Source organism: Cyprinus carpio, chromosome A15, assembly GCF_018340385.1.
Source record: "Cyprinus carpio isolate SPL01 chromosome A15, ASM1834038v1, whole genome shotgun sequence".
NCBI classification, from domain to species: Eukaryota; Metazoa; Chordata; class Actinopteri; order Cypriniformes; family Cyprinidae; genus Cyprinus; species Cyprinus carpio.
The window spans coordinates 20,691,426-20,718,989 of record NC_056586.1 but is presented as its reverse complement, the minus strand read 5'-3'; the positions used below and the strand labels follow the sequence as shown (position 1 = coordinate 20,718,989).

Here is a 27,564-nt window from a genome sequence, read left to right as displayed (position 1 = left end):
CATCCAATTACAATAAATGGGAAAGTACTTACAGATATTATTCACTGATTCCTAAGTAAAGAATTTTGTGATACCAATGTTGTTTTTCTTGTTTATTACTATAAATCTGCTTTGAAGCAATCTGTGCTGTATAAAATGCTATAGAAATAAAATTGTCTACTCTTTAATGTTACTGCTCTCATAAAAGTAATTTTAGAAATTTAAAGAATTTTAACCTAATGTTAATGTCCACAAACATACATTTTGGCAAAATAAATATATTGGGTGACAATAAATGCGATATCTTTATGCTATGAGCGCTGGCTCTCGTTCAGTGAGATCTATGAAGCGCAGACTTCAGAACTCGCCTTTATACAAAAAGGAAGTACTCGTATGGACTTCAAACGTTTACCGATTAGGATATAACTGTAAATATTAAGTTATGCGCTGGGGAAAACATCTCTCAATCATATTTGTATGAAGCACTTAATGTACGGCATTGTCTTATTTATTAACAACTTGGGTTGTATGCACACCTTTCCCACAGCTTCTTAATTTGAGACCTCAACTATTTTTCATATGCATTTTGTCCATAGCAATAAGTATCTCAATGACGTCAATGGTTTTCCTAATTGCTAAATTACTAAATACTCACAAAGTGAAATGTTTCTGTCTTTTTTTTTCTTGATTAGGAGATGGAGAGGACTTTTCTCTTTTCGCCTCTGATGATCTGGAAGAAGTTGGCGGAGTGTCTGATGCAGATCCAGTTCCACTGGCTGCTGCAAATGACCTTCCATCCCCTGGCCTATCGGGTGATGCGGTCTCCCCAGTCGACCCCTCCCCTTTCCACCCATCATTCCCCACTTCAGTGTACCTGGCCGGGGATGGGGTCGAAATGGTGCCCCCAGACTTTGAGGTCCGCAAGTCAGCCGTTACCAGAGGAACCCTGGGCGTCTGGAGCCGGAGGAGACTGGAGGTGGGAGAACGTCTGGGGCCCAATGAGGGAATGTCAAGACAAAGCCCAGATAATGCAACCCAGCCATGGGAGGTAGGATCAAACGATGAATTTGAGATGTGTTCTCCTACAGTGTGATAACAGGCTTGTTCAGATATAAAAATCCCCACACGGTTGGAGACAAAGCACAGGAGATAACATGGGCTCATGGGCCGCTGTTACAACTGAGGGTTTCACTGTCATCAGTAGCGAGGCAGCGTGATTAACCCTGGCCTTCATTTTTTATGGTGAAGCACCTCTACTCAGCTCTGTGATCTTGTAATAACCCCAGTTTGCAGTTGCCGTAATCCCATTAGTCACAATTACTAGACAGGCTATTGGTCAATGTTATGCCAATTACATACTATAAATGTCCTTGAAGGTCTTTTTAATGCCACTTACATCTCAAAATATGAACAGAAGATTTCACATGCCTATTTATCGTACCAAACCAGGACTGTGTGCCATTCTGGAGTGATTTGAGAATTGCTTTTAAATTGCAGCTCAGTTGAATTAAGGTAGCAAACAGGAACCAACATTGCAATTTGAATTCAAATTCCGGTTCAAATTCAAATTAAACTTCCTGCAAGGTGTTGCCAATTCAACTGAAATTCAAAATCATTGATTTGAAAGGAATTGAATTGAAGCCATTTCTTCAGTCCTGATTTTGCACAACCCTGGTCTGTATGCAAACGTGTGTTCCTGTGGCTCAGTGGTAGAGCATTGCGTTAGCGGTGCAAAAGGTTGTGGGTTCGATTCCCAGGGAACACACATGGCAGAAAAATGTATAGCCTGAACGCACTGTAAGTCGCTTTGGATAAAAGTGTCTGCCAAATGCATAAATGTAAATGTAAATAAACAGTCCTGTCAGCTGTTGTTTACCACAGTCTCGTAATTGTCTGTATGTATCGCTTTAGTCTTATTTTGACACTTTGACCTTACTGACAGATTAGAGTGGTCAATTCTCCTTCTATGATGTCATCATTGTGGGAGGGGTAAGACTTTCCAAACTCAGTTAAAGCCTGAGGCTTCATAAATCCTGCTTTCAGCCAGGTTAAAGACCATTGCTCTGGGCCGCCCCTCCTTGTGACCTCCCTGTCTATCAGATATCAGTCAGTCTACTCTCTCAGTCGAAACTGGGTCACAGGACAAGGTCAGAGGTCGAGTGTTGTCTTGGTCAGGGTCATTTTAGGCTAATTTCGCCAGGCTAGAGAGGTCACAAGAGGGGTATCAAGCTAATTGAAAGTTTAAATAGACTCATCCTGCTCTGATAAAGAAACTCCAACCCTCTTTCTTGAAGACTGACCATTAAATATTAAAGCAATTGTTTGTGATATCTGCAAAGTAGTGGCTTTAAACACACCTTGCAGTAGTTTTAAGCAATAGTTTGAGCACTGCTAAATCAGAATTACTTGTACACACTTTAGTACTCTTTGATTTGTATGTGTTCAGCTTTTATGATGTTTATTTAGATTAATTCTGGTTTTCTCCGGGCAGATTTTGGTCCTGTTTGTATGGCGATGATTTAAATGTTAATAACCAGTTCCAGACTGTTTTTTAGAGATGTTTTTGTCAGGACGTGGTATTATGGTTTAAGTTTGGTTGGCGTATGTAATTATGGTTAACTTTGACTAAATGCTGTTGAAAGGTTTGAATTTGTTCTTGTGACATTTCTTGTTGGAAAACAGTTAAACTTGCATTTTAATCTTTTTTTCTTTTTTTCACTTCGTAAGTTGTCTTTTCCCTCCTCAGCATGGCAGAAATCTTACATGTGCAAACATTAGGTGTTAATATGATCGAAAAGGCAGCTGTCTCCCAATGGTAGATTTACAGTCTCTTGAGCAAGCACTCTCTCTCTCTCTTTCTTGCTGTCTTTCTTTCTTGTTCGTTCTCTATGGAAGGAAACGATGGAGAAGAAAAGGTTTCATGAATTTTAATCCATCTGTAATTTATTGCATGCTTGAATAATATGTATTTAAGAAACTGAGAAGCCACAGAGAGAGAGATGGGGGACGGATGACTGCGTGCCGCGGCAGTGCTGTATCACTATGTTTAATTAGCTGGCTGACAGCGGCCCATAACTCTCTCCATTAAGTAAATAAGTTGTAAAGAATTTATGATGAAGTGGCGCATTATTCAGAGGGGATATTCAGTGATGACATGGACACATTAAATATGGTAAATGGCATTAAGCATATCTCCCTCTCGTTCTCCTCTGCACCCCTCCCTCCATCCTGCCATGTGAGAAGCCGTCAATATGCCAATATACTAGAGACTGTAAAAATAAAATTGATTTGGTAAATGCAAGTTAAGACAGATCTGTTTGCTTTCATCATCAGTTCTGCCGTGTGGAAGAGTGATGTCACCGGGTGGGGTACGATAAAGTCCGAACCCATCTGGAGGCTTTGATGAAGTGTGTGTGTGAGAGAGAGAGAGGGAAGAGACATTCAAAGCACAAGTGCTGTAATTTTTATAAGCTTCTGTATGAGCCTGATTGCATGTGTTGTATTTCTTTGTGAGCCTGAAAGTTTGCTTGTGTGAGTTGTGCAAGTTTTTGATTGTTTATGTGAATTGTGCAAAGGTCTTCGCTTGTGTGATTATGCACAACTGTTTATTTGATTGTGTACAGCTGTGTGTTTAGTTTGTTTGTGCACAAGTCCTTGTGTGATTGTGTACAGGTTTTTGATTAGTTTGTGTGATTGTGTACACATGTTTTAAATTGTTTGTGTGAACTGTGTAAAGGTATTTGTTTGTGTGATTGTACACAAGTATTTGTGATTATTTACAGGTCTTTGATCAGTCTGTGCACAAGTGTTTGTGTGACTGTGTACAGGTTTGATTGTTAGTTTGTTTAATTGTGGAAAGGATTTGCTTGTGCACAAGTGTTTATGTGATTATTTACATGTGATCCTTTAGTGTGTGCACAATTGTTTGTGTGATTGTGCAATGGTCTTTGCTTGTGTGATTGTGTGCATGTGTTACTTTGTGTGACTTGTTGATGTGATTGTGTTCTGTTTGCAACTGGAAGTATGTGTGTGTGATGTGTTTGTCTGGTGTCTGTGTATGCATGTGAGTTTTGTCTCTTAATTGTGTGAAAATCGTGTGTCTGGGACAACTTTATGTTTGTGGATATGTGATGGATGATAAATGTGCGCCCTAAGTGCAAACATCTGTGTTTTTTAGATTTTCAAACCTGAGTGTGTATGTGGGTATGTGAGATTGTGTGTATTAGAAGGTCCATAACTGACTATGAGGGAGGTTTGTCACTGAAGAGGTCAGAAGCTCTCTGAACTGCCATCATAAATTCAAACCTTTACTTGTCATGTATGTGTGTGTGTTTGAGTAATGAAAGCTGTTGAGTTACGAGTTGAGATGACTTCAGTAAATAAAACAACCACCTGCCTCACCAACACACACATACACAATGCAGATAGATTTTGCATTGAAGTTTTGAAGCGTCCTGATTGTTTAATACAGGTCAGTGTGTGTGTGGACCTTGCAAAGGTGTATGTAAGCTTATGTTGTGTTTGTGTGTATGGATATAAGTGTATATATATGTGTGTGTGTGTGTGTGTGTGTGTGTGTGTGTGTGTGTGTGTGTGTGTGTGTGTGTGTGTGTGTGTGTGTGTGTGTGTGTGTGTGTGTGTGTGTGTGTGTGTGTGTGTGTGTGTGTGTGTGTGTGTGTGTGTGTGTGGCGGTGTGTGTGTGTGTGTGTTTGTTTTTTTGTGTTTTTGTGTGTGTGTGGATAGGTGGATGGGGGGTATGTTATTGGTACTGTGTGTGTGTGTACGTGGCTGGAGATTAAGAGTGTGTGTGAATAGGGGTGAGGGATTAGGCCTCCTCAGCATGCCTGTCCCCACACTCCTCCGTCTTTTTATCCCGCTATCCTGCTCTCCAACTTCTCTCTCTCTTTCTGTCTGTCTCTTTTGTGCTGGAACCTTCTCTTTCTCTCTCTCTGTCCCTTCTGTCTGTCATTCTCCCGCTCCCGAATGCTCGATCTGTCATTCTTCCTCAGAAATATTTATCTGCTCCTAGTCTTCCCTCATTCTTCCCTTCCGATATATATTCCTCCTCTCTTTTTCAGGGCCAGAAAGGAAGTTTAATCCCTGTCTCAAGGAAACTGACCTCACACACACTAGCCATTCAGAAAGACTTCTAAAACTCATCTCATGTGTTTTTATGAAGCATTATGTTTTAAAGTATTCACTGAAAACGCTTCCACTCCTTCACCCACTCATTCTCAGGAGAATAGAGAGAAAGAGTGAGAAAGAGAAAGGGGCTTCCTGTATTGGGACTCGAGCGGCCTACAGTACACAATACTGGCACAGCTTCACTGCCGCTCTGTTTAAAGGCAACATGAAATCAACATGCACTTTGTTTACTTACTGTGCTCAAATCATCAGTGCACGTCAGTCTAAATACAAAAGGAAGTGTTAGCTTTTGTAATCTTTTAACAAAGTGTAATAATTTTCTGCAGCTCTGATTGCTGACCTAATCAAGACCATGAATGGGGAAAATAATATTAACCAATAATTTCCTGATGCCCTGATTATCCTAATGGATATTAAATACCACATTTTGAAAGCTTAACGCTTTGCAAATACCATTTCTTGCTGTCTTCAATGTGTGTGAGGTTTTTTTTATTACTTTTAATGAGTAGTTGTGAAAAGTGTCCACAATTAAAACAACCTTGCGCCCCACAGGTGACTAAAAACTGGCATTTCATAAGTAAATAAAACAGATTGACTAATGTAATGCATGGTTTACATCTTATAGTTTCGTCCTTGCTTTTGTGGACCCATGTGGCATGAGAGATTCAAAGATAAACTGTATACATTAATATCTGATGCACTTTAATCTCAGTGAAAAATGTATAAAAAAATCTAATTGTATCATTTATGTATTAAATATAACATTTAATTAATTACATAGTATGATATATTATTATTACATGCGGAATATTTGTATATATTTGTCCTAAGGTGTTTATCTCAATATCAGGTGATTATCAGGTGAATATCAGGTGAGTGGGGTGTCTCTGAATGTCGTGACCTCATTAGATGTGTAAGAATTGGGGGTGGGGTGTTTGGGTGTGGGGGGTGCACCTGGTCAAAAGCTCTGTGGGGAGGAGAAGGTGGTGTTTCATTAAAATGAACCCACCTCTTCCTGTCTCTCTCTCTCTCACTCGCTCAACACAAAACAAGAATGGCTCCCTACTGCGGGCTCTCCAAAAGACTTACACACTCACACACACACATAGAGAGACGCACATCTCTCCACACACTCGTGAGGTTTCCATTACAAATGTGGGAATCATGGGCAAGTGTATTTTGTTGTGGATCAATGAAACTTCGCAATGTTGATATCAGTGAACTTTGCTTGAGGAAATCAAATTTAGTTTTAAACCCGAACGCCCAGCTTCGACCACAGAGTGCCGAAGAAAGATGTTTATCCTGAATTTGTTTTGCTATATATCGCATAGTGTTTTCATTGAAACACAGTTGTACTCAGGATTTCCTTTCCCGTAATTATTTTCCCAGCAACAGGAACACGTACGTCTCAAACCAACCGAGGCAAACAATCATTAAAGCAGCCTTCCAGAGGTTTTCATTTGAAATATGTATACATCACATTGTCAAGCTGTCAGTCACTCCTCCTGACGATTGTGTCAGGGTTAAACATAAAACGTGATCGCCAGTCATTTCTGCCGTAATTTCCTAATTTACAAAAATAGTTCAAATCTGAGCAGATGTGTACCAGTGACCTGGAAGCTGTTCAGTTTTTCAGCAGACATGTTTGAGAAGTCTTGACAGTGTGTTTTGGTCTGCAGGTCATGTTGGAAAGGACTCATGTCTCTCAACGTCATATTTGTAACTGCAGATGAAAGCTAATGCAGAAAGAGCTGTTAATGTGAAGAAACAAGATTTTATTTCAAACATTCTTGCTTTTTGGTGGATTGTATCGGCCCACACTCAGTTTCACTCTCTATTCTGTCTTTAGTGAAGTGACATACAGCCAAGTATGGTGACCCATACTCCGAATTCGTGCTCTGCATTTAACCCATCCAAAGTGCACACACACAACAGTAAACACACAAACACACTGTGAACACACACCCAGAGCAGTAGGCAGCCATTTATGCTGTGGCGCCCAGGGAGCAGTTGGGGGTTCGGTGCCTTGCTCAAGGGCACCTCAGTCGTGGTATTGCCGGCCCGAGACTCGAACCCACAACCTTAGGGTTAGGAGTCAAACTCTCTAACCATTAGGCCACGACATCCCCAGTTCACAGTTGTCTCTCAGTCTCTACTTTTCTGTCTCTCTCACCATTTTTTTTTTACTATAATATATCTTAAAGTAGACTTTATTGATGAAATAAGACATTATTCTGACCGTTTATTAACTCATTTTTCTAATGGAGGCCATATATTCCATTGAAAAAAAAAATCAGCAGTGATAATAACAAGAAATGCTTCTTGAGCACCAAATCAATTAGCACATTAGAATGATTTCTGAAGAATCACATGACACTGACCATCACAGAAATAAATGGCATTTCAAATACGTTAAAATAGAAAACAATTGTGTTGTTTTCATATAGTTGGTTCAGATCTGTTTTTTCCTCTTGTCTGTCCTCTACCTGTTTAAACCAGTTCAGAAACCACACACACGTGGATTTGTTTTCTTTGGCTCTATGCAGATCTCTAGTTTGGTTTTTGTTGTTTTAATATTCTGTTTTAAACAGTTTTCTCAGGACTCTCCTCTCTTTCTCTGTCTCTCTCTCTGTGCCAGTCGTCTCATTCTGTTCCTGTCTCGTGCATACTGATACTGTTTATAAAGCACCTGAATGAGAGGAAAGTGTGTGTGTTTAATTGTGTGTATCAAGGGAGTTATGTTTGCTGCTAAAGAGCAGTTTGTGTGTGTGTGTGTGTGTGTGTGTGTGTGTGTGTGTGTGTGTGTGTGTGTGTGTGTGTGTGTGTGTGTGTGTGTGTGTGTGTGTGTGTGTGTGTGTGTGTGTGTGTGTGTGTGTGTGTGTGTGTGAGGAGAGTGTGATTGGAGCTGACACAAGCTGTATTATCATGTGTTTCACGTTAGCCAGCTCTAAACTTCTGTGTGGGGTAGACAGTTCATACATGCCACTCAACCCTAGCACTCACACACACACACACACACACACACACACACACATACTTAACTCCTCAACTAAGAATAGAGCTCAGCAAAACAGATAGAGTTACTCAATCCTTAGGAGAGAGGGAGGTGGAGGGGTATAAAGTGAGTGAAAATGAGAGTTAGCCAGGACTTAACAAGAAATTGTAGTTTCTTCATAGCACCTTTATGCTGTTCCAAAACCTATATGACTTTCTTGAACACAAAAGGAGACATGTACTGGTTATTTTTCCATGCAATTACAATGAATGAGAACTATGTCCTTTCTGAAATCATATGATAACTTTGTATGTGAAAGAAAAGAAACAATGGCAAATATTTTAGTTGCTATGTACTGAACACTTGATAGAGTCATTGAACGAATCAGCCAAATTTGTAAATGAATCGTTTAGAAATGATTCTGAATCATTCATACTCTTATCAAATACAAATTGTTTCATTGAAATAATTCAGCCAAAAAGAATGATTTGTTTATGAATCGGAGATCACACACCATGCATAAATTTTCAGTAAATAAAAGAACACTTTTTTTTATTTTATTTTATTTTTAAACAAAATCTGAATAAAAATACAAAGCCTGAGTAGAAAACAAGGGAAAATAAATAAGAGAAAGATGAAGGAAACATGGAAAAGAAAGTAAGACAGACTGACAGAGAGGAAACCGGACCAAGAATTAGTGAAGAAAAAAGAGAGTGAGGGAGTAATCAGATTTTCCGGGTGGCAGCAGGTAGTCTGAGAAGGACTTTGTCCCTGGCCATCCTCTCGAATAACGAGTTAACATACGCACACACACACCCTCGCCAGTCCTTTTGGTTGGCTGTGTCACCCCTGATCCATCACTCGGGATTTTTCCTGGTCCGTGTGTCAGTAATGTTAGGACAGAGATCTGCTCTAATTGTTGAGCCTGGTCAAGACGAGTTACCATCCCAGGCAAACCACAGGAACGGCCTCTCCATCGGTTACCCCGGCAGATTATAACCCTGACATCCTGCCATCCACAACCTTCAAAACAAACCCCCTAGAGAGACAGGGAGAAAGAAAGAGAGAGTGAGATGTTTTTTGTGTGTGAGTGAGAGAAAGAGACTTCCAGGGTTTCTTCTTAAATAGAGCGAGAACACATCCATCTTCCCTCGTCTTCAGATTGTCCGGACTCTCTTTTTCTCTTCAGTGGAGGCTCCCTTCTTTCCTTCTCTTACTTGTCTTTATGACAGCCATTGTAACCTCTTTAGAGTGTTGGGGGGAAGCAGCGCCATTGGCCGTCGCTCCTGAGCCCGGTTTGATTGACAGCAGGAGTCCGGCCAACTGCCACCCAGGACTCCCAGCCATAAATCATCAGCTATGGAGCGCGCCCACTTCCTGAAACGCTACCGCTGCCTGCAGGGGACAAAAAGCCCTTTGTGGGGGATTTTATTTGGGGAGGAAGGTTTAGGAGGTCTCGGGACAGTTTGCCAGGGCCAACCGCGCTGCCTGCCTCTATTAAAAGTTTGAGCCAAAAGTGGAGAGAGAGATTGTGCTCATTGGCCACTCTTTGCACTCTACTGACACCAGAAGCTCTTCCAGGTGGCCCCCCTCCACGTCTGTGAACCCCCAGACCAACACACACATCAGTCATCCAATTAAACCACATAACACAAGCACCAGCCCCCTTTAGAACGAGAACAGAAAGAACAGAAGAAAGTTCAATCAGACCGCTTTGACTGTAACACTGGAAAAACAGGCAATTTTTTTTTATCATGGAACAGGATTTAGATTATTATTATTTTTTTACTACAGTATGTTTACTAAAGTACTTTTACAATGCAACACTTCCTTTCCAGACCTTTTGTGTCCTGCTCCGTCATTTTGAGACAGAAACTCTTTTGAGTTGTAGGCAAAAGGAAAGTCTCAAAAGAAATGTGACATAATAGGTTTATAATATGTGAAGAAAATTATATATGTTTTTCTACAAAACAAAACTTTGATATAGTCAATATTTAAATACTGGATTTTATATAGATCTTTTTATATATATATATATATATATATATATATATATATACCCAGAGTAATCAATACAATATACACACACACACACACACACACACAGATCTTATTATATATATATATATATATATACACACACACACATTTTCTTCATGTTTATTTGGATCTTATTATTATATATATATATATATATATATATATATATATATATATATATATATGTATGAGCAATATCACACAAGTAGACGTGAGATATGGCTGTATATCGGCACAGATGTGATTTGGCTGTAGGTAGTAATCACAGCGTGTGAGTTTACAGAAAAAAAACAAAAAAACAATGCGGATATTGCGTTTGTACAACACTTCGACAGCACGAGTGTGTAAACAACACCTGAGTGTCTTTAAAAACCGTTTTGTGCAGAACTACTTTCTTCTGCCACAGATTCAAATCTCAGTTTGACAGTTTAACAGCTGAGCTCAACCCTCCGTTACTAATGCGAAAATGTCACTTTAGAACTAGTAACAAAGGAACATTGAGTTGCTTCATTAAAAGCTTATTGTATCACTGTATTAAAAGTTATGTTTTTTGTGTAGATTTTTTTGAGGTTGAGATTGACTGAGCAAGACTGTATTGTACAGTAGAGTATTATGCAAGAGAGATGGACTGTGATTACCTGCATCTGATACAGCATTCATTCATCATCTCATTCACAATATGTCGTTGTTTTGTTTGTTCTGTTAGGGGTGATTTCCGATATCAGCGCTGCTCACTGGATTTTTTTAACTGTGTCTTACAAGCTGCTGTTAAAAGTAAAAATAGCTTCCTTGTTCACCACCCTGTTTCAGTCTCTTTCAGTATAAAAGTCTTTACTGCTGACTCGTAAAACAGTTTCTTGTCACCATCTAATGGAGGAACAATGTCACAAAAATCACCATCACGAACACACACACGTCCACACACTTGTTCATGTCCACCATCTAATGGAGGAACAATGTCACAAAAATCACCATGGAAATATGCTGGTACATGAAGGTTATTTAGTTAGGTCATTTACATCTAGAAGTCTTAAAAGTACCAAAGCAAATACAGTCTGTTTAATGTACGGGTCAGGTAGAGGGTGGATAATGGTCATGAAAAACAAAATTACAACTTTCTGGTTCACGAAACCTTCACTAACGTTGCAAGTGGACTTTAGGGATGAAAATAAAATACAGACATGTGGAATACACCCCTTTTAATTTTTTTATTGTAGCCCTCTTATTGCCTTACTTCTAAATGCTGTAGAAGTTTCAGGAACATTTTCCAGACAACAATTAAATCCTCCATTGAGTTGAACTGACGCCTGACAGTCAGGTGCCGCTGGAACTGAACTGATTGTGAATTATCTGGCATCGTGGTCAAAAGCCCTGACATGGAGGTGAACCTCCCTCAACAACAATCCTGCCTTTGAGTTAAATGATCTGTCATTGATTCTCACTGTCTGTTTTTCTTTTTCCACTACATTGTCAGACAGAAGGAGAGACGGGCCTGTTTTCTTTTTCAGTATAGATCTGAAAGAAAAGGGAAACGAACGAGGGAGACTGAGTGAAGGAGAGAGCGAGATGTGACCCTAGAGAGGTACAGCTAGAAATCCCTGAAACCTCCATAAATCTGGACGTCCCGTGTCCACCCTCCACTGCTGCGTGTGTGTGCCATGAGTGTCAACCAGCCGCAAGAGGAAAACATTCCTGTGTGGTTCTCACACAAATTCAGGAGGTTTGCTCTGAAAACAAGGCCTTTCCTCACTGGTTCAGCCTTTCTCTTCTCTTCCCTTCACTCTCTCTCTGGCTTCAGCTGTCCTCCGAAGACTAGGCTGGTAGAGGTGAGGATGAAGGTTTTCATTGTGCTGCTGTTGATTCTGCATCAGCTTCTGTGTTTAGCTTTTGTGATAAATATGCGTTTGAGTCTGTGCTGTTATTTTGCAGTCTCCCGGGGAATGGGTCTGGGTCTGTCCTCGCTCATCTCTCTCACACACACCTAGAGTTAGCCACATTAGCCTAATTTTTCACCCAAATGGAAATGTGTGCTGTCACATGGCCATCGCCCCTGACGATCTGCTGTCCAATCAGTCACCGGCCTCGCAAATAGGCCTGTCACTCTCCCCGTCGGCACGGTAACGGATGGTCCATCATTAAAGGGGGGGCAGGCAGGGGATGGAGTAAGGTCCGTCGGGTGATGAGCCCATTGCCCTATCAGGTGTGTGGACACACACACATAACATAAGTGTGTGATCATGTAAGGAGTGTGTATCTGTAGAGTTTGTTTGTATGATGTAGGCTTGTTTAAAAAGAAAAAATACAGTTTTGGACATTCACCATTGTAAAACTTTTATACACAATGTACCATAATATTACCATGTCTTTATCCACTTTTACCATAATATAATCATGATTTTTAGTATGTACTATGGTAAAATCATGCTTTTTTTTAGACATGTACAATGTTTTTTTTATTTTTTGCAGTTATACCCTGGTATACCATGTTTTTAATTTTTACAATAATAATACCATGTGTTTTGGACATCTACCATCAATTCACAATGGTATTACCATGTTACCATAATGTTACCATTGTTTTTGTGTTTGCACTATAATAATACTGTGTTTTTGGTAAAATCATGCTTTAAATATGTACCATGGCACTACCATGTTTTTGTTCTGCAGATTTACCATGATAATACCATGCTTTTTGGACATGTACATTGCCATGTCTTTTTGCATGGTCTATGGTGTTTACCAGTTTTTAATCATGTACCATGTATTTTTTTTACATTTACTGTGGTACCATGGTGTTAGAATATTTAACATGTTTACATTTATAATACCATGTTTTTGCATTTTCACCATAATAACACCATGTTTTTTTAGAAATGTACTTTGCTAATACCATGTTTCTGAACAGGTATCATGGTGTTATTTCTTTAACTGTGGTAACAGTATGATTTTTGGATGTGCACCATTGTGTTACCATGCTTTTGAATGTGGTAATACCATAGTATTCTTTGGAGTTTCACATAAATAGCTTGTTACAGTAATATAGTAATCATTCTGTGCTGTGGTATATACCAAAATACCATGATTTTGTTGATGCAATGTATATTCCATGGTACCGCCACAGTACTTTTGTAAGGGAAGTTAGCTTGCATGAAATGTGTGTGTGTCTGTGACTGGTGGCCTTTGGTGATCGTAAATAAAAGAGCTGTAGTTGAGGAGGAGATAAGGCATTATGGCTATTTACACTGAATCACACTCACTATCCATCAACACACACACACACACACAGATACGGGTCCGATCCAGAATTGTCACTCTTATTTATGTGCAGAGCTCTCAGTAAGGCTACACTGGGTGTTATACTCAATGGGGCCATCCGTTTCTCACTGTGTATGTGGATGAGATGATGATGATGCATTCTGTTGTCAGGGAAACAATCAGTGAGGCCGGTCGTTACGGTAACAGGATCACCATGGATGCCTGCTCAGTAAATAACACCTCCATCGGCCCGCTGCTCGGCGCCAAGACAAATGCTGGGCTTTTAATTAGGCTAATAAAAAAGGAAGAAAAGGCTGACGGCTCGGAGTGGCTGTCAGTTACTGAAGATACATCACATCACAACACACACACACACACTAGACTATCCAAAGTACTGAAATCTCAATGTATTGAGCAATAATACACACTCTGAGCTTGACACGTTAGATGTTTTTCAGTGGATTTTTGAAGCGTGCATGAATTTTAGGATTATATTTCCCACAATTCCTTGCTCTATGGAGAGATGTTTGTGACCGTTCTCTATCGACTTTTTCAGTTGAAGAAAAATGGCAAGGAGAGTGAGGCCAAAGCTGCCACAGCAGTTTTTAAATGTATGAACCTGAAAGTTAAGTATTAATGAATTTAAATGTAATGAATTTGGCTAATGCTTTCATGCAAACGCAAACCATTTGTGACAAAGGCACTTAAGATGCAGTTTTTGGACATGGTGTCTCCCATTGCAACAACATGGTGTTTTACGGCATACTCAAAATTAGGTGTTTCCCATATCTGTGAAGTATGTACAGTATATAAAGTGTGCAGTATTGGTCTTTTTACACTTTTAACCCTGGGTTATTTTATTTCATGTTTCATACTATTCATACTTCACTTTGTGTTGGTAATGATTCTTACTTTAGTAGCATTTTGTGAGTTCACATTGAAAATGTGCAAATTCCAGGTTAAAGTTATTATTTGCATATTTTTTCACTCAAAAATGTTGATTGGACCAGTTTGACACATGACAAGCACAAAACCTGTTTTAAATTTCTACAACTGTACAAAGCTCATGAATAATTAATGAACCAGGCCCTGAAGCAGTTATGATTGGTTGTTCAACAGCTCACTGAAACATTCCAGCACATTATTGTTTCATACTGTATTCTTTTGGCATCGTAATTCTGTTCTGGAGCAGTGCTTTATAACCCCTTTTAAATTTGAAGTGTTCCTTAATCTAGGCTTTAAAAAGACGTTAAAAGCCCTTGTGTGAAATGGGATTCAGCCTTTCTCTTTCCAACTGGCTCTCAGTTTTTCTCTCTCACACACAGACGTCTTGGAGGAGATGTGTAATATTTCCAGACCCAAGTTTTTTCAGCTGCTTCACTCTAGACCTTCATTTACCAAAACTAATTGAAATAAAACTCTTTCCTCCTGCTTATGTTCACAACACTTCACTTGACACTATGAATGACCCAGTGTCTTTCTGCTGTGTTCGTCAATAGCTGCCCGGCAAAGATATAATGTATGTCATCAGCTCGGGATATTTTTCGAGGACTAGAATATTTTAAAGGTGATAAAATAACAGTTACAGGTAATAATAGAGCCAGACGGGCTCCAGATGCCACGGTGAGAGAAGCCACTTGGTCGGATTTCTCCAACGTCTCCCCTCAACGTTCTGCTTCATTTCTGCAAAGTCAACTAAGGTGATGAAGTCAACTCGAGAGGTAAAAAAATGATGTAGTATGGAACAAGGAATTGAGTTTTAAAGGGCTGAAACCAAGATGACTACATTCAAATGCATCTGACCTCAATATCTTGCAAAGCCAACAATGACATTGTGGCTCATGCAGTTCTTGTTCCATAAAACAACTTTAATGCCCTTAAACCACAAAAGCTGAATTAGTAATACAGGCCTTACTGCAGACAGCTATGGAAACATCTGTCATTTCCAAAGTTTTACTAACCACTTCAGTGTTTGATTAATGCTTTGGTTAAATAGTAATTCTTTTAGCTACCAATAAGAGTGTCCTATTGATTATTCCATTTCTCAAAATTCTGAGTTTTATTCACCTAAAAGGTCATATCTAAATTGTAGCCATTTTTTTCTCACCACTTTGTCAGTTCCAAATTCTGCTGAGGGCTTTGTCAATGGATAGTTAACCTTCTTTTTTTTTTTTTTTTGAGTAAAATACTTCTGCTACTTACAACAACAATAAGAAGAAGAATTATTATGATTATTATTATTATTATTATTATTAAATGAAGATGAGCGTTTAGAGAAGACTTTGGAGAAATCTGACCAAGTTTCTCTTGCTACTTATTTTATATCATGTTATGTTACATAATAATAACAGTTTTATTATTAAAAATAAATAAAATAAAAGTACAATATTTTAATCAATATTTTTAAATATATTTATAATTAACAATTTAGGACATTTTTAAATTAGTAAAATAATAATAATTATTTTTTATTTCTTTTTTTAATTCTGCACATTTGTATTCTTTATTGAAGTGTATTATATTTATTGAACTATGTATCGCATTATGTAGGCCATAGGCTACCTTGCTTTCTAGTTGTCATATCAGTTTTGGCCCAGAGGATTAAAAATCGTCTAAAATATACACTTTTGTAAAATATGTAGTTAATGAGTGCAAAATGGACATTTGTAGAGTTTGATGTATTGACAGGATAAGTGTAGCGATAGAGAAGAAGTGAAAAGTCGACAGCGGAAGCAGGTGGCGTGCTGCCACTCATGAGTTTCATGCAAAAGTTGTGATATTATGGTGAATATCAGTGCAGGAATGGCTATGGTCCAGATCTCTTTCTTTCTCAGTCCTGCTGTACTAAGCCCCCCATAGCACACAGCAGATGCTGGAAAATAAGGAACGAGGGAACGTAAGAATGGAGGAGTGTGATTAGAAGAGTGTGGCTGCCTTGTCCTGATAACAGCATCAGGCTTTAGGGCCGTAAACACATGGGCTGTTTGATGTGCTCTTATCAAGAAAACTTTAAACACTTTATTAATTACTACTTTATTACTAAGTTATAAGTTTTGAGGCGAAAACACACAGAGAGGGGGTGTGCGCACATACATTCACACACCAATCAAAGCTCCAAATGGCTGTTAAACATGAAATGGTTGTTTTTCTGTTTTTATTTGATGATTGTTTTTCTCTCTTCACACCTATTAAAGCAATCACACACGCTCGAGACATGCATATACACTCTCCAGTGATTCGGGATTGAGTTTTAAGAGCTCTGTACTCTGTGATGGTTGTTTTTTTTTGAAGTGTGTGTGTGTGTGTGTGTGTGTGTGTGTGTGTGTGTGTGTGTGTGTGTGTGTGTGTGTGTGTGTGTGTGTGTGTGAGTGAGTGAGTGTGTCTGTAAGGCTCAAAATCTAATCATCAAGTGATCAGAAATGGGATATTATAAAGCAGCTGAATGGTCCAAACCCATATAACTTTCTTTTATATTTATTAATAAGTTATTTATTTTGTTCATGTATTGTAAACCTTAGCAGATCAAATGAAGCTGGTTTTAGCTTTTATGCCCCAAAAATCTAAAACCTTTTACTAGTATTTTATTTTATTTTATTTTATTTTATTTTATTTTATTTTATTTTATTTTATTTTATTTTATTTTATTTTATTTTATTCTCAATTTTTTATTTAATTGAATTTAATTTAATATTTTATTTTTTATTTTATTTTATTTTATTTTATTTTATTTATTCAATATTGTTATATCCCCTTCTAATTTGTAATTTTGTTATGTTTCATTTTATATTTAAAATTATTATTACTAGTATTATTATTGACCCTTTTTTTCATTATTGCACTTAGCGCTTGTTACTTATTATTTTATTTTATTTATTTATTATTATTACTTTTTTAAAAAATTCCCTAAAACACTTAGAGCTGCTTTTATATGCAAACAAGTATGGAAACAAGATATATCATTGATTAAATATAAGACCCATGTTTGTTCGGATTCATATTCTAAATCTTCTAAAGCCATATGACATCTGTGTCCCAGGAAAATATGGAAGGTCATGTATCAGTTTTCTGTAAATTGTTCTTTGAATGAAAGAGAATTTATACCAGAATGTTCTTTTATATTCTCACAATAAAAACAGGTTCATTTGGGGTCATGTAAAGGTCATGAACTCCGTTTAACTTGGCTCTACAAAAACGTGTGTAGAATTCCTGAATAATGTTATATTATTATTAACATTGTCACTAAAATTCTTATATTATTTTACTAATAACATAATTAACTCATTGTGAATTCACATATCATATCTAGGTCTTAATAAGTGCAATACATTTTTGCAGTGAGTTACCCATTATTGTAGTGTGAATAGAGATGCTCAGTATGTCTGTATTATTTCACTGTCTGTGTAAAAGCGCCTCTTTAGCATCTCTTTGACCTTTGACCTTTAACCCCACCAAAACTTGCTGCACAGTCTGAACCCGCTGCCATGACAACAGACCAGGGTCATGACTGGGTCGTTGCGTACAGTAGCAGGGAACGGCTCTCCTTGACAAACTCGCACATATTCACGCTCTTTACACTTTCAATACACCCGAGATAATGATGATTCCCCATTATTTTGTCTTCTCTCATAAATAATCAAAGCATCCAAAGAGCCCCCCGGCCCCCCGTTCCTCTTCTCTTGTCTCTTGTTCTGTCTCTTTTGTTAGTGCGGTGCGAGAGATAAATCAGATGGTGTTAAAGAGCGCATAAGGAGAGAGATTTAGTGCTGGAGACATTCTCGCTCCTCTTAGACGCTCCGTGCACAGCAGAGGGAGTTCATTAAAGTATCTGCATGGAGATGGGCTTTATGCTGGATTTACCACTGACAGCTCAATATATCCACACACACCCCCAGTATCTCTGAAGACGGCTGAAGAAGCGATTGTGCGTAGGCCTCATTGCTTCTGGATGGTGAGAAAGAGGAAATGAAAGCAATCTGATGCACCTGTTATGTTAACTTGGTTTATTTGATGGTGTGTGAAGAGCTTTTGAAATGTCTCAGTGGGACGTTTGTGACTTCAGAAGTCCAGTGTAGTAGATTTTGGAATTTTTATGGTGTAGTGTTAGAGTATGACTTTTAACATATAATGATGTCTGTATGCGTGAGTGTGTTTCTAATGTATCTACTGTACACGGTCAATACAATGTCTTTTAATAGTTTTCCATATAATAATTACATAATATATAATACCATTTAATTTAATTAATTATTACTTTCCTTATTAGGGTAGAAGTGTTAGAAAGGCACTGTATAAATTCTGCAATTCATATCTAATTCTATAATAAATATTTCATAAAAAATAAAAATATAATATATAAATTATATTTTTATTATTGTTATTATAAATAAAGTTCTTCACACACCACCAAATAAACCATTATTATTAATAATAATATTAAATGTATTTATTTGTTTTATTCAGTTGTTAATTTTAGAAATTCCTTCACATCTATATGCCTATATGCCAACCTTAATGTAACCCTTCCTCACCATCACACAGCCATATTTAGTTATGAGAAGTATGGACAAGTGTAATACTCATAATTCGTTATTTAGCATCTTATAAATAATGCAGACATCTATAAAGCGTTTATAAAGTCAACATGAAATTAAAATGCACCTGGTTTGTAAATATCCCTGGTCTTATTGTGCACGGTTCTAAAACACAAAGTTTTCTCATAATATTATAGAACTATTACATGTCATTTTGTTGGTTTTTCTATATCTCTGAATTTATTTTGTACGGTTCTAAATGTGTTGGGGATTAACTCTGTATATTGTACGAAACATAATTGGTTAATACGAAAAAATATTAACCAATTAAATCTTAGCACAACCACCATGATCCAATGTGATATTGTATATTTTCTTTTGTTTTACCTGCAAATATGTCGCATTAAAGAAGTTAAATGTGCTGCCAGTGTTATTTCATGTTGACTTTTCACATTATGGATGTTTGCATTAAATCTAAAACACACATGAGAACACACATGAAGGGCATTAAAAAAAAAAAAGGGTCATTAAATAGTGAAGCTCTTTATACGGCCAGTGTGGATGTGTGTTTATATTTGTGTGTGTTTTATAAGGTCACCCATAGGTTAGATTTTATGCAGCATTCAGCTTTGAGGTTTCCTCGTGTCTGAATAACTCCACCAGCCTGGCAACCCGCTCACACACACACTCTTCTGCTGGGACTCCCAGTGTGGTTGAGCTTCATCCAGCTCTCTTCATTCCAACTTACCATTCCCGTCAAACGCACAGAGTTCTCGGGAACATCAGCCCTGAGGGAGACCCTCACACACACACACACAGTGCTGAGTGAGTCACTCCCTTTACAAATGCAGCATTTATGACTCTGACTCAAACTCCTGTCCATAAGAACATAGTGTGTGTGTGTGTGTGTGAGAGAGAGAGAGAGAGAGTTGTGTAAATCACAAATCAAAGTCTTCCAATCTCTGAATTTGCGAGACAGACACAAAGAAAAATAATAAAGCATATTCATTCTGATTTGTTTATGTGGATGATTCATAGCTTCATGAATTATTGCGTGTTTGTGTGTATTCTGTGTGTCTGTTTATTAATCAAAAAGATTGTAAATTAATTATTGTTTTCTTTAATTGGATGAAGCTGTCTTGAATCGTGTTGAAATGCTTTGTCTCACACGTGAGAGTGTTTTTCTGTTGGCATGTCGCTCAAGGCTTTGATAATTGAGGCCCTCATAAAGCTCGTTGGCGCTCTGCTGTATGAGTGGATCTTAGCGCTTAATTACAGCTCGTTAGCAGAATGCCAGTCAGTGGCATGACATGGTGTGACATCTGAGCGGACAGGAGATCTGATGCCCAGAATCACTCAACACAACCAGACACACACATGCAATACTTAACATCACTTAACACATCCACGTCTGACTGCACTGAACCCTAGTGAGCCAAATACTAAGCCAGCATATGTGTGTTATTGTGTGTTATGTCTGTTATTATACATTTACATGTTTTATATTATTTATCTAAATTATTGGTTTATTTAAATTTTATACTGTATATCTGTATTTAAATATTAAGTGTATGTGTGTATATATATATTGTTTTATATTATTTATCTAAATTATTGGATTATTTAAATTTTATATATATTAAGTGTGTGTATATATATATATATATATAATATTCTTTTATTTTTTTTTTAGTTGTTTTATTATATTATTTTTTGTTTTTTTTTTTTGTTTTATTTTTTTGTCTGTTAGCTTAGCATCATTGTGATTTAGAGCTATTGAAATCAATGTTGCTGCCTTTGTAGAGATCAACAAATCAGTCTCTTACAAGTTTGTATGATATTTAGAATGCTGCTATCAGCAGTAGACAGTGAGGCAGATCAGTAAGTTTTGAAAAACAGAGCTACAAACATTCATTACACAATCAGTATTTTACATCTCTTAACATGGTCAAATCAACCTTAACATACAAACGTTTAACACAGCCAAGTTTTTTAATCATGCAGACACAGAGTCAGTATCTGTGTCAATAACTTTGCTTGAAGGTCATGGTTTTATGATATTTTACTACTGTATTAAGTGTGTGTGTGTGTGTGTGTGTGTGTGTGTGTGTGTGTGTGTGTGTGTGTGTGTGTGTGTGCGCATGCAGATGTTCAGTGATCATATGGTTTTCATCACATTACATTTTAAACAGTAGTTCAGTTCTGTGCTTTCTCTATCTCCAATCTCTCTCCTCTCTCAACTTTTTTATATTGTTATTTCTTTCTGATCAGTTCTTCGCTCTGAGCCTCACTCTTTGATCTATTCTCCTCCTCTCCTCGTTCATTTTTTACCCTTCTTTTGGCCTTCATCTTTAAATCTGGATGGCTTATAGCGTCTGTGTGCCAGTCCTCCATTCAATGTCTGTCTCTCTCTCTCTCTCTCTCTCTCTCTCTCCTCTCTCTCTCTCTCTCTCTCTCTCTCTCCTAATCACAATGTCATGTTTTCAAACTGACTAAATAGATCCCTGACTCCTCTTTGTTTTCAGCCTCAAATATTTACAGCAGGAGTTATCTGAGAGTGTGTGCCAGAGTCTGTCAGCCAAAACTGTGTGTGTGTGTGTGTGTGTGTGTGTGTGTGTGTGTGTATGTGTGTGTGTGTGCAGCAGCAGCAGCAGTGTATGGTGTTCTGGGAGCTTAATTGAGATCTCAACGTGACAGCTCTGAACGCTCATAAATTACAATGTGTTGGCCAGACAGGCCTGACTACAGCACTCTCACTGTGTGTGTGTGTGTGTGTGTGTGTGTGTGTGTGTGTGTGTGTGTGTGTGTGTGTGTGTGTGTGTGTGTGTGTGTGTGTGTGTGAGAAATAATACACTGACTAAACCTCCATCTCATAAACTCCTATTACACTGCATGTCAATGTATGTCTCATCACCAAACCCCGCCCCCAGGTACATAGACTATTAAAGTTTTTAGCCATATATACTGATTATTTTGGTATTTCAATCTCCTGAAAATTAGATTTCTTTTTCTTCAACCTGCAAATAAAGTTTTAGGATATTTATATTTTATTTATTTTTAAGATTGAATATTCTACACAACTTCTAGGCTACTTTGTTACATTAGAAACAAATTCAGTTGTTGTTCCTGACTTTGGACCCCAATGAATAATACACTTAATATATACTTAAAATAAATTTGATTAATGTTAGATTTTTATATATTGTTTTTTTTGTTTAATTTTTTGTTGTTTTTGAGAGAAGTCTCTTATGCTCACCACGGCTGCATTTATTTGAACAAAAATACATATAAAAAATATATATAGTTCCAATAAACATTATTGTAACATTTTAAATGCGTTTAATGCATCCTTAGTGAATTTGTTTTATAATTTTAAATGTCTTTATTGAGTCTTTTTTTTTAACTATTCAACATGTACAAACACACTGTTCACTCTTGTATGTGTGTGTCAGTAACGCTGACTTGTGTGTTTAATTTTAGAAGCCGTAATGAGAGTGATGTCATCGGTCTGTGCTTCTGAAAACAACCTGGCAATCTGGAAAATGTCAATCCCTCTCTCTCTCTACATGTGTCTGTATGTGTGTTAAAGTGGGTGGTGCTTCTTAACTACCCTCCACACATGAAACACACATGGTACACAGACAGAAACACACAGTCAAACATGGAAAGCTTCATCCACACCTCATCACAGCAACTGTTACACCTCTCCTGTCGTAAAACCTCACCCACATTCCTTAAACGTATTAAAATTCAACAGTTCTGTTCATTCTTTACCTCTTTTTTCAGTCACATGTCTTGTTTCAGTGGCTTTTTGTCCTTGTAACTTCACCCTAACCGTTTCATCAATATTAGCCTGTTAGCTAAACTACCTGACTTCTTATTAGCATATATTAATCAATTACCACTGATTATTCCTGACATTCCAAGAAGTCGTCCACTGAAGCGATCATCTGCGGAAGAGAGCAGCGATAACAGGCAGAGAGAAGAGAGAAGACAGCTACTACAAAGTGAGCGCTGGTGCGTTGGGCGGGAGCTGTGTCCTTGTTACATATGTTAATGTGCTAATAAAACTTGCGGGAACAGGAAGCCCCCGCTTTATAAATGACTAATTAAGATAACGAGGAAAGATGTAGTGGCCATGCCATTTCAGATTAATTCACTTATAGAACAGATTAATCTCATGCTCAAAGGCAACGACTGAGACTGAAGATGATTCTGGAAGATTAGAGCTGTCACGTACATGCTAATGTACATGAAGTCATTGGTGATAGATTAGCAGAGGGCTCTGTCATCCATCACACTATCATATCACAGAACTATCTCTTACATGTGGAATGTTTATGTGGTGGGGATGTCATCTGTAAACTAAAGAAATGGAAAACACACAATGACAAACGATTACTGTCCAAAGCTGTATTATATTACTAGTGTCTGAAAATCATATGACTAAATATTAAATGTTTTTGGTATTTAGCTATTTTTGTATGCTATTTTCAACTTTCAGACTTATCGACGATTAAATATGTGTATATATTATGTGTTTGTGTGTGTGTGTGTGTGTGTGTGTGTGTTAGATATATATATATATATATATATATATATATATATATATATATATATATACACACACACATGCATACATTCTTTTGATTTAATTTTTTTTGTGAGTGTGTTTTCATTGTATTAAATTATATTTATTTAATATATTTCATATTTATTCATTATTTATACATTGTGGGTTAAGAAATACACAGCAAGAGAAGAATTCCATGCAATATTCATTCATTTTTTAAATGAATATTCCCTCACATATACACATATAAACCCATATAATATTTATTCACACTCACATATGCTTCTTTACCTATTATAAACACACACAATCACACACGTGTGTTCAGCCACTCAGTCTCTCTCTCTCACATACACACACTCTCTCAGACTGCTGCCCCGGGGCAGGTAGTGTAATGGGATCCTGAGTGTTATTTTTTGCAGAATAAAATAAATCCCACTAATTAGCATGTTAAAGTGATTGATGGGATCGCGGGGCCATCTGTGAGCAGGGCCGCTTCGCTTCTCGAGAAAAAGAAGGGGGAGAAAAAAGGGGAAAAGACTAAATGAGTGACTAGTAATGGGAGAAAATAACACAGAAAGGAAATACAAAGAGGAAATATACTGACAGAGAGAAAGAGTGAGGTTATCTGAGAAAGAGAAAAAAGATCTTTTTTCTAATCTCCACAGTTCTTCTCTTTCTCAGCATTGCTGTCTTTGTAAACGCATCTGACTGAGAAACGCAGAGGCGAATGGAAGGAGAATGCAAAAGAAAACTAGTCATGTACATAAATAGAATGGGTTTAATAAAGGGAGAACGGGAGAGTTGGGAATCTGATACGGTAACTCAATCGAGCTTGTCATCTGTATGTGTGTTTGTACATGCACCTGTGTTTAAAGTGTCCAGATTAGTGCTGACCCTCAAAAAGGACTCTGATTCCCTCTCACGTTAACACACGGCTCACGTTTCTCCACTGCCTTTATGCAGAAGGTGTTAAGCTGTGTTTAAAAAGCACATATCCACTTTCTGAGCTCACTCTCACACACGGTTTTTATCTTTCTACACCTGCGTTGTGTTTTTACACATTTGAACTGTAATTTAATTCTGTCCTCCACTATTTCCTCCTGGACTTTCTCCCATTAAACATCTCTTTTTGAGTCTTTAAAAGGATAGTTCACCTAAGTTTGATTCTCTCATCATTTGCTCACCCTTATGTTGTTCCAAAACTTTTTATCTAATCTAAATCAGAGGGGACTGGGTCTGTCAGACTCCAAATACATCAAAAAAGCTAAATAAAAGCAGTCTTTTTGTTATAATATTCTTTTTTTCTTAAGTCATACAATAGCTTTGTGTGAGAAACGGACTAAAATTGATGGAAGATGCCATTGATTCTCTTATACTGTATATCATGACTAAACGTCATTAACGTCAATGGTGCCATATTTGTTTTGAAGAAAAGGACATTTTTCTGTTATTAATGTCTTAAATGTTGGCCTGTTCCTTGCAGAGAACTACTTTTTGGCTGCAGAAGACTTGTAATATAGCAGTCTCATGGACTACTTTTATGATGCTTTCCTGGTGCTTTTTTGTCTGTTTGGAGCATGACAGGTTCAGTCCCCATTTACTAACATTATATGAAAAGAGAGGCTAAAATATTCTTAAATTTAATCAGCCATCATTAGAAATTTACATTCATAGCTTTCAGAAAGAAAACTATCATTTTGGAAAGACGTGAGGGTGAGTAAAAGATGACAGAACTTTCATTTTTAGGTGACTGTCCCTTTAAAACTAATACTCAACAGTAGCAGCTGAAAAGACATGAAGCAGACCAGGGATGGGAAAAAAGAGAGAGGGAGAGAGAGAGATAAAAGGGGCAATAAAGAAGAGAATAGAGCAGATGAAAGGATAGATCAGGTCAAAGGTCAAGTGCATTCCATCAGCACCCACTTGACTTATTGAGACACAACAATAAGCCAAATCACTGAGAACACACACACACACACACACACACACACACACACACATACAACCCTCAGCGCAAATTGATTCTCAACCATATGAACAGTTTCAATGAGCCATACAAACCTGCATCTCTCTTTCTCTCTCTCTCTCTCTCTAGTCAATTCTATAAACAACATATTTACATTTTAACTTAATGTACTACTTAACTAAAACTTAAATAAAAAATAATAAAAACTATAGACACAAATTTAAGAAAAAAAATGACAAAAGCACACAACAAAATTACTAAAACATTAAGAAAATATAAATGAAAATGGAAACTAATTCAAAATATAATATAAACAGCATATACAGTATACTGTATATATAAATAAATATTATTTATTAATTTTTTTTTGCAAAAATTAGTTTTATATACATTTTATTTATATATTTGTATGCTTTCTGTCTATATCCACAATGCCAGACACACCTGCATCTTTCTCTTCATCTCTCTCTCCCTATCTTTTTCTTCATTTAACAGTCAGATTGCAAGATGGCAGGAGGCTCATCCTTCTTTCTTTTCAAACACCATCTTCTTATTTGCATTGATGCTGGGTTAATGCAAAAGGCCCAAGAGAGTGAGTCAGTGGAACTAATCCAAACACACACACAAACAGAGTTTCCCCTTGGGTCCAAGCACACTTAGAGACCTCACAAATCCAGCGTCTATGACAACGGTTAGGTCAGCCTAGATAAAGAGGATCCATTAGGGCAGGGGGAAAGAGAGAGGGAAGGTGGATGAATGGAGAGAGAGCGAGAGAGACGTGTCAACATGCTCATAACTCTAAGAGAGAAAGTTTTGTTGTCGGGGTCCACATCACTTGTGTTTTAATTAACTGGTGTCATTAACGGTCTCATTTGCATAGACAACACATTTGGATAGAGGTCTCAAGGGTCCTTTAAGTCATGCTGTACATTAGCCCTTTCTCTCATTTAAGATTAAAACAGCTTTATTAGCATGGTTAAATAAATAAATAACATGATGTGTGTGTGTATAAGGTACAGTACATGCACACAGTCAAGACAAGATTTAATGCTTGCATACTAAACTTTGCTGGAAAGTTTGTTAAAAAGCCTTGTTTAAAAGTTAGAAATTTTTAGGGTGTTCTGGGTGGTTGCTAGGCAGTTAGTATGTTGTGGCTAGGGTGGGTTGATAGACATAGCTAAAAGTGGCAGTCTATCATTTTCAGTGAAATATTGTGGGATTTTTGCCTCTTAAATGGGAGAAATAAATAGGAAAATATTTCAATTTGAGATAATGTTTCACAACATTACTAATTTTACTGAATTTTTCAACTAATAAATGCAGCCTTGGTGAGCATGAGAGGCTTCTTTCAAAAACATAAGGATGTCTTACATCTTAAATTATATTAATAATACAGTAAATGTTTACAAAATTACTATTTACAAAACTGTTTCCAAGCATTTTAAGCCTGTTGCACGATCATTGGTCATTTTCATTTTTAGTTTGCTGCTCCTGTCCACCCACTGCTGTCTTTGCCTTCTGCCTTTGATGACCATTCTTGCTGTCTGCTCGCCTCTGTTCTGTTGTGTTTAAAGTTATAGATGCTATGCTAGAAAGGTTTTGTGTGTGTGACTGCGGCCGTGTGGTTTAAAGGTTCAGTTAATAGTTCACTCATAGCTCTGTGTGTGTGTGTGTGTGTGTGTGTGTAGCTGACTCATGGTCATGCTTGGTTGTGGTGTGTGGTTTTTCTAGCAAATGATGCTACAGTAGCATAACGGCTCAGTCAAATTTCTGCTAGGCTGGCGTGAGATTAAATGGAGAGCGAATGGAGACTTTGGCTGCCTGAGTTTATTTTCCTGAGATATAGACCATAGACTACAATCGAGTTTCAGAAGAGTAAAAATGTGCTTAGATTTGTGAAGATGGCACAGTGTGTCAATGATATATGAAGATGCCAGTGTCATTCAAAACAATGAAATGTTCCTGTTGGTCTTTTTGTCTTTCTGTCTGTCCATCTCTCTGTCTCTGTGACAGTCTGAGTAACGACTGATTACCGCACACTGTTCTTCTAATAGTCTCAAAGTCAGATAGAGACATG

At 37.5% G+C, this 27,564-nt stretch overlaps 1 protein-coding gene across 15 annotated transcripts in view; it reads left to right on the top strand.

The window, feature by feature from the left end:
• The window catches only part of LOC109103380 (MDS1 and EVI1 complex locus protein EVI1-A-like), a 151,979-nt gene that overhangs the window by 67,143 nt on the left and 57,272 nt on the right, over positions 1-27,564 (top strand). For all 15 annotated transcript variants that reach the window (XM_042771509.1, XM_042771508.1, XM_042771504.1 and 12 more), the window contains one exon: positions 672-1,027. In XM_042771509.1, the coding sequence (XP_042627443.1) occupies positions 875-1,027 (153 nt within the window). In that variant the 5' untranslated portion in view covers positions 672-874. The remainder of the gene's footprint in view (positions 1-671; positions 1,028-27,564) is intronic.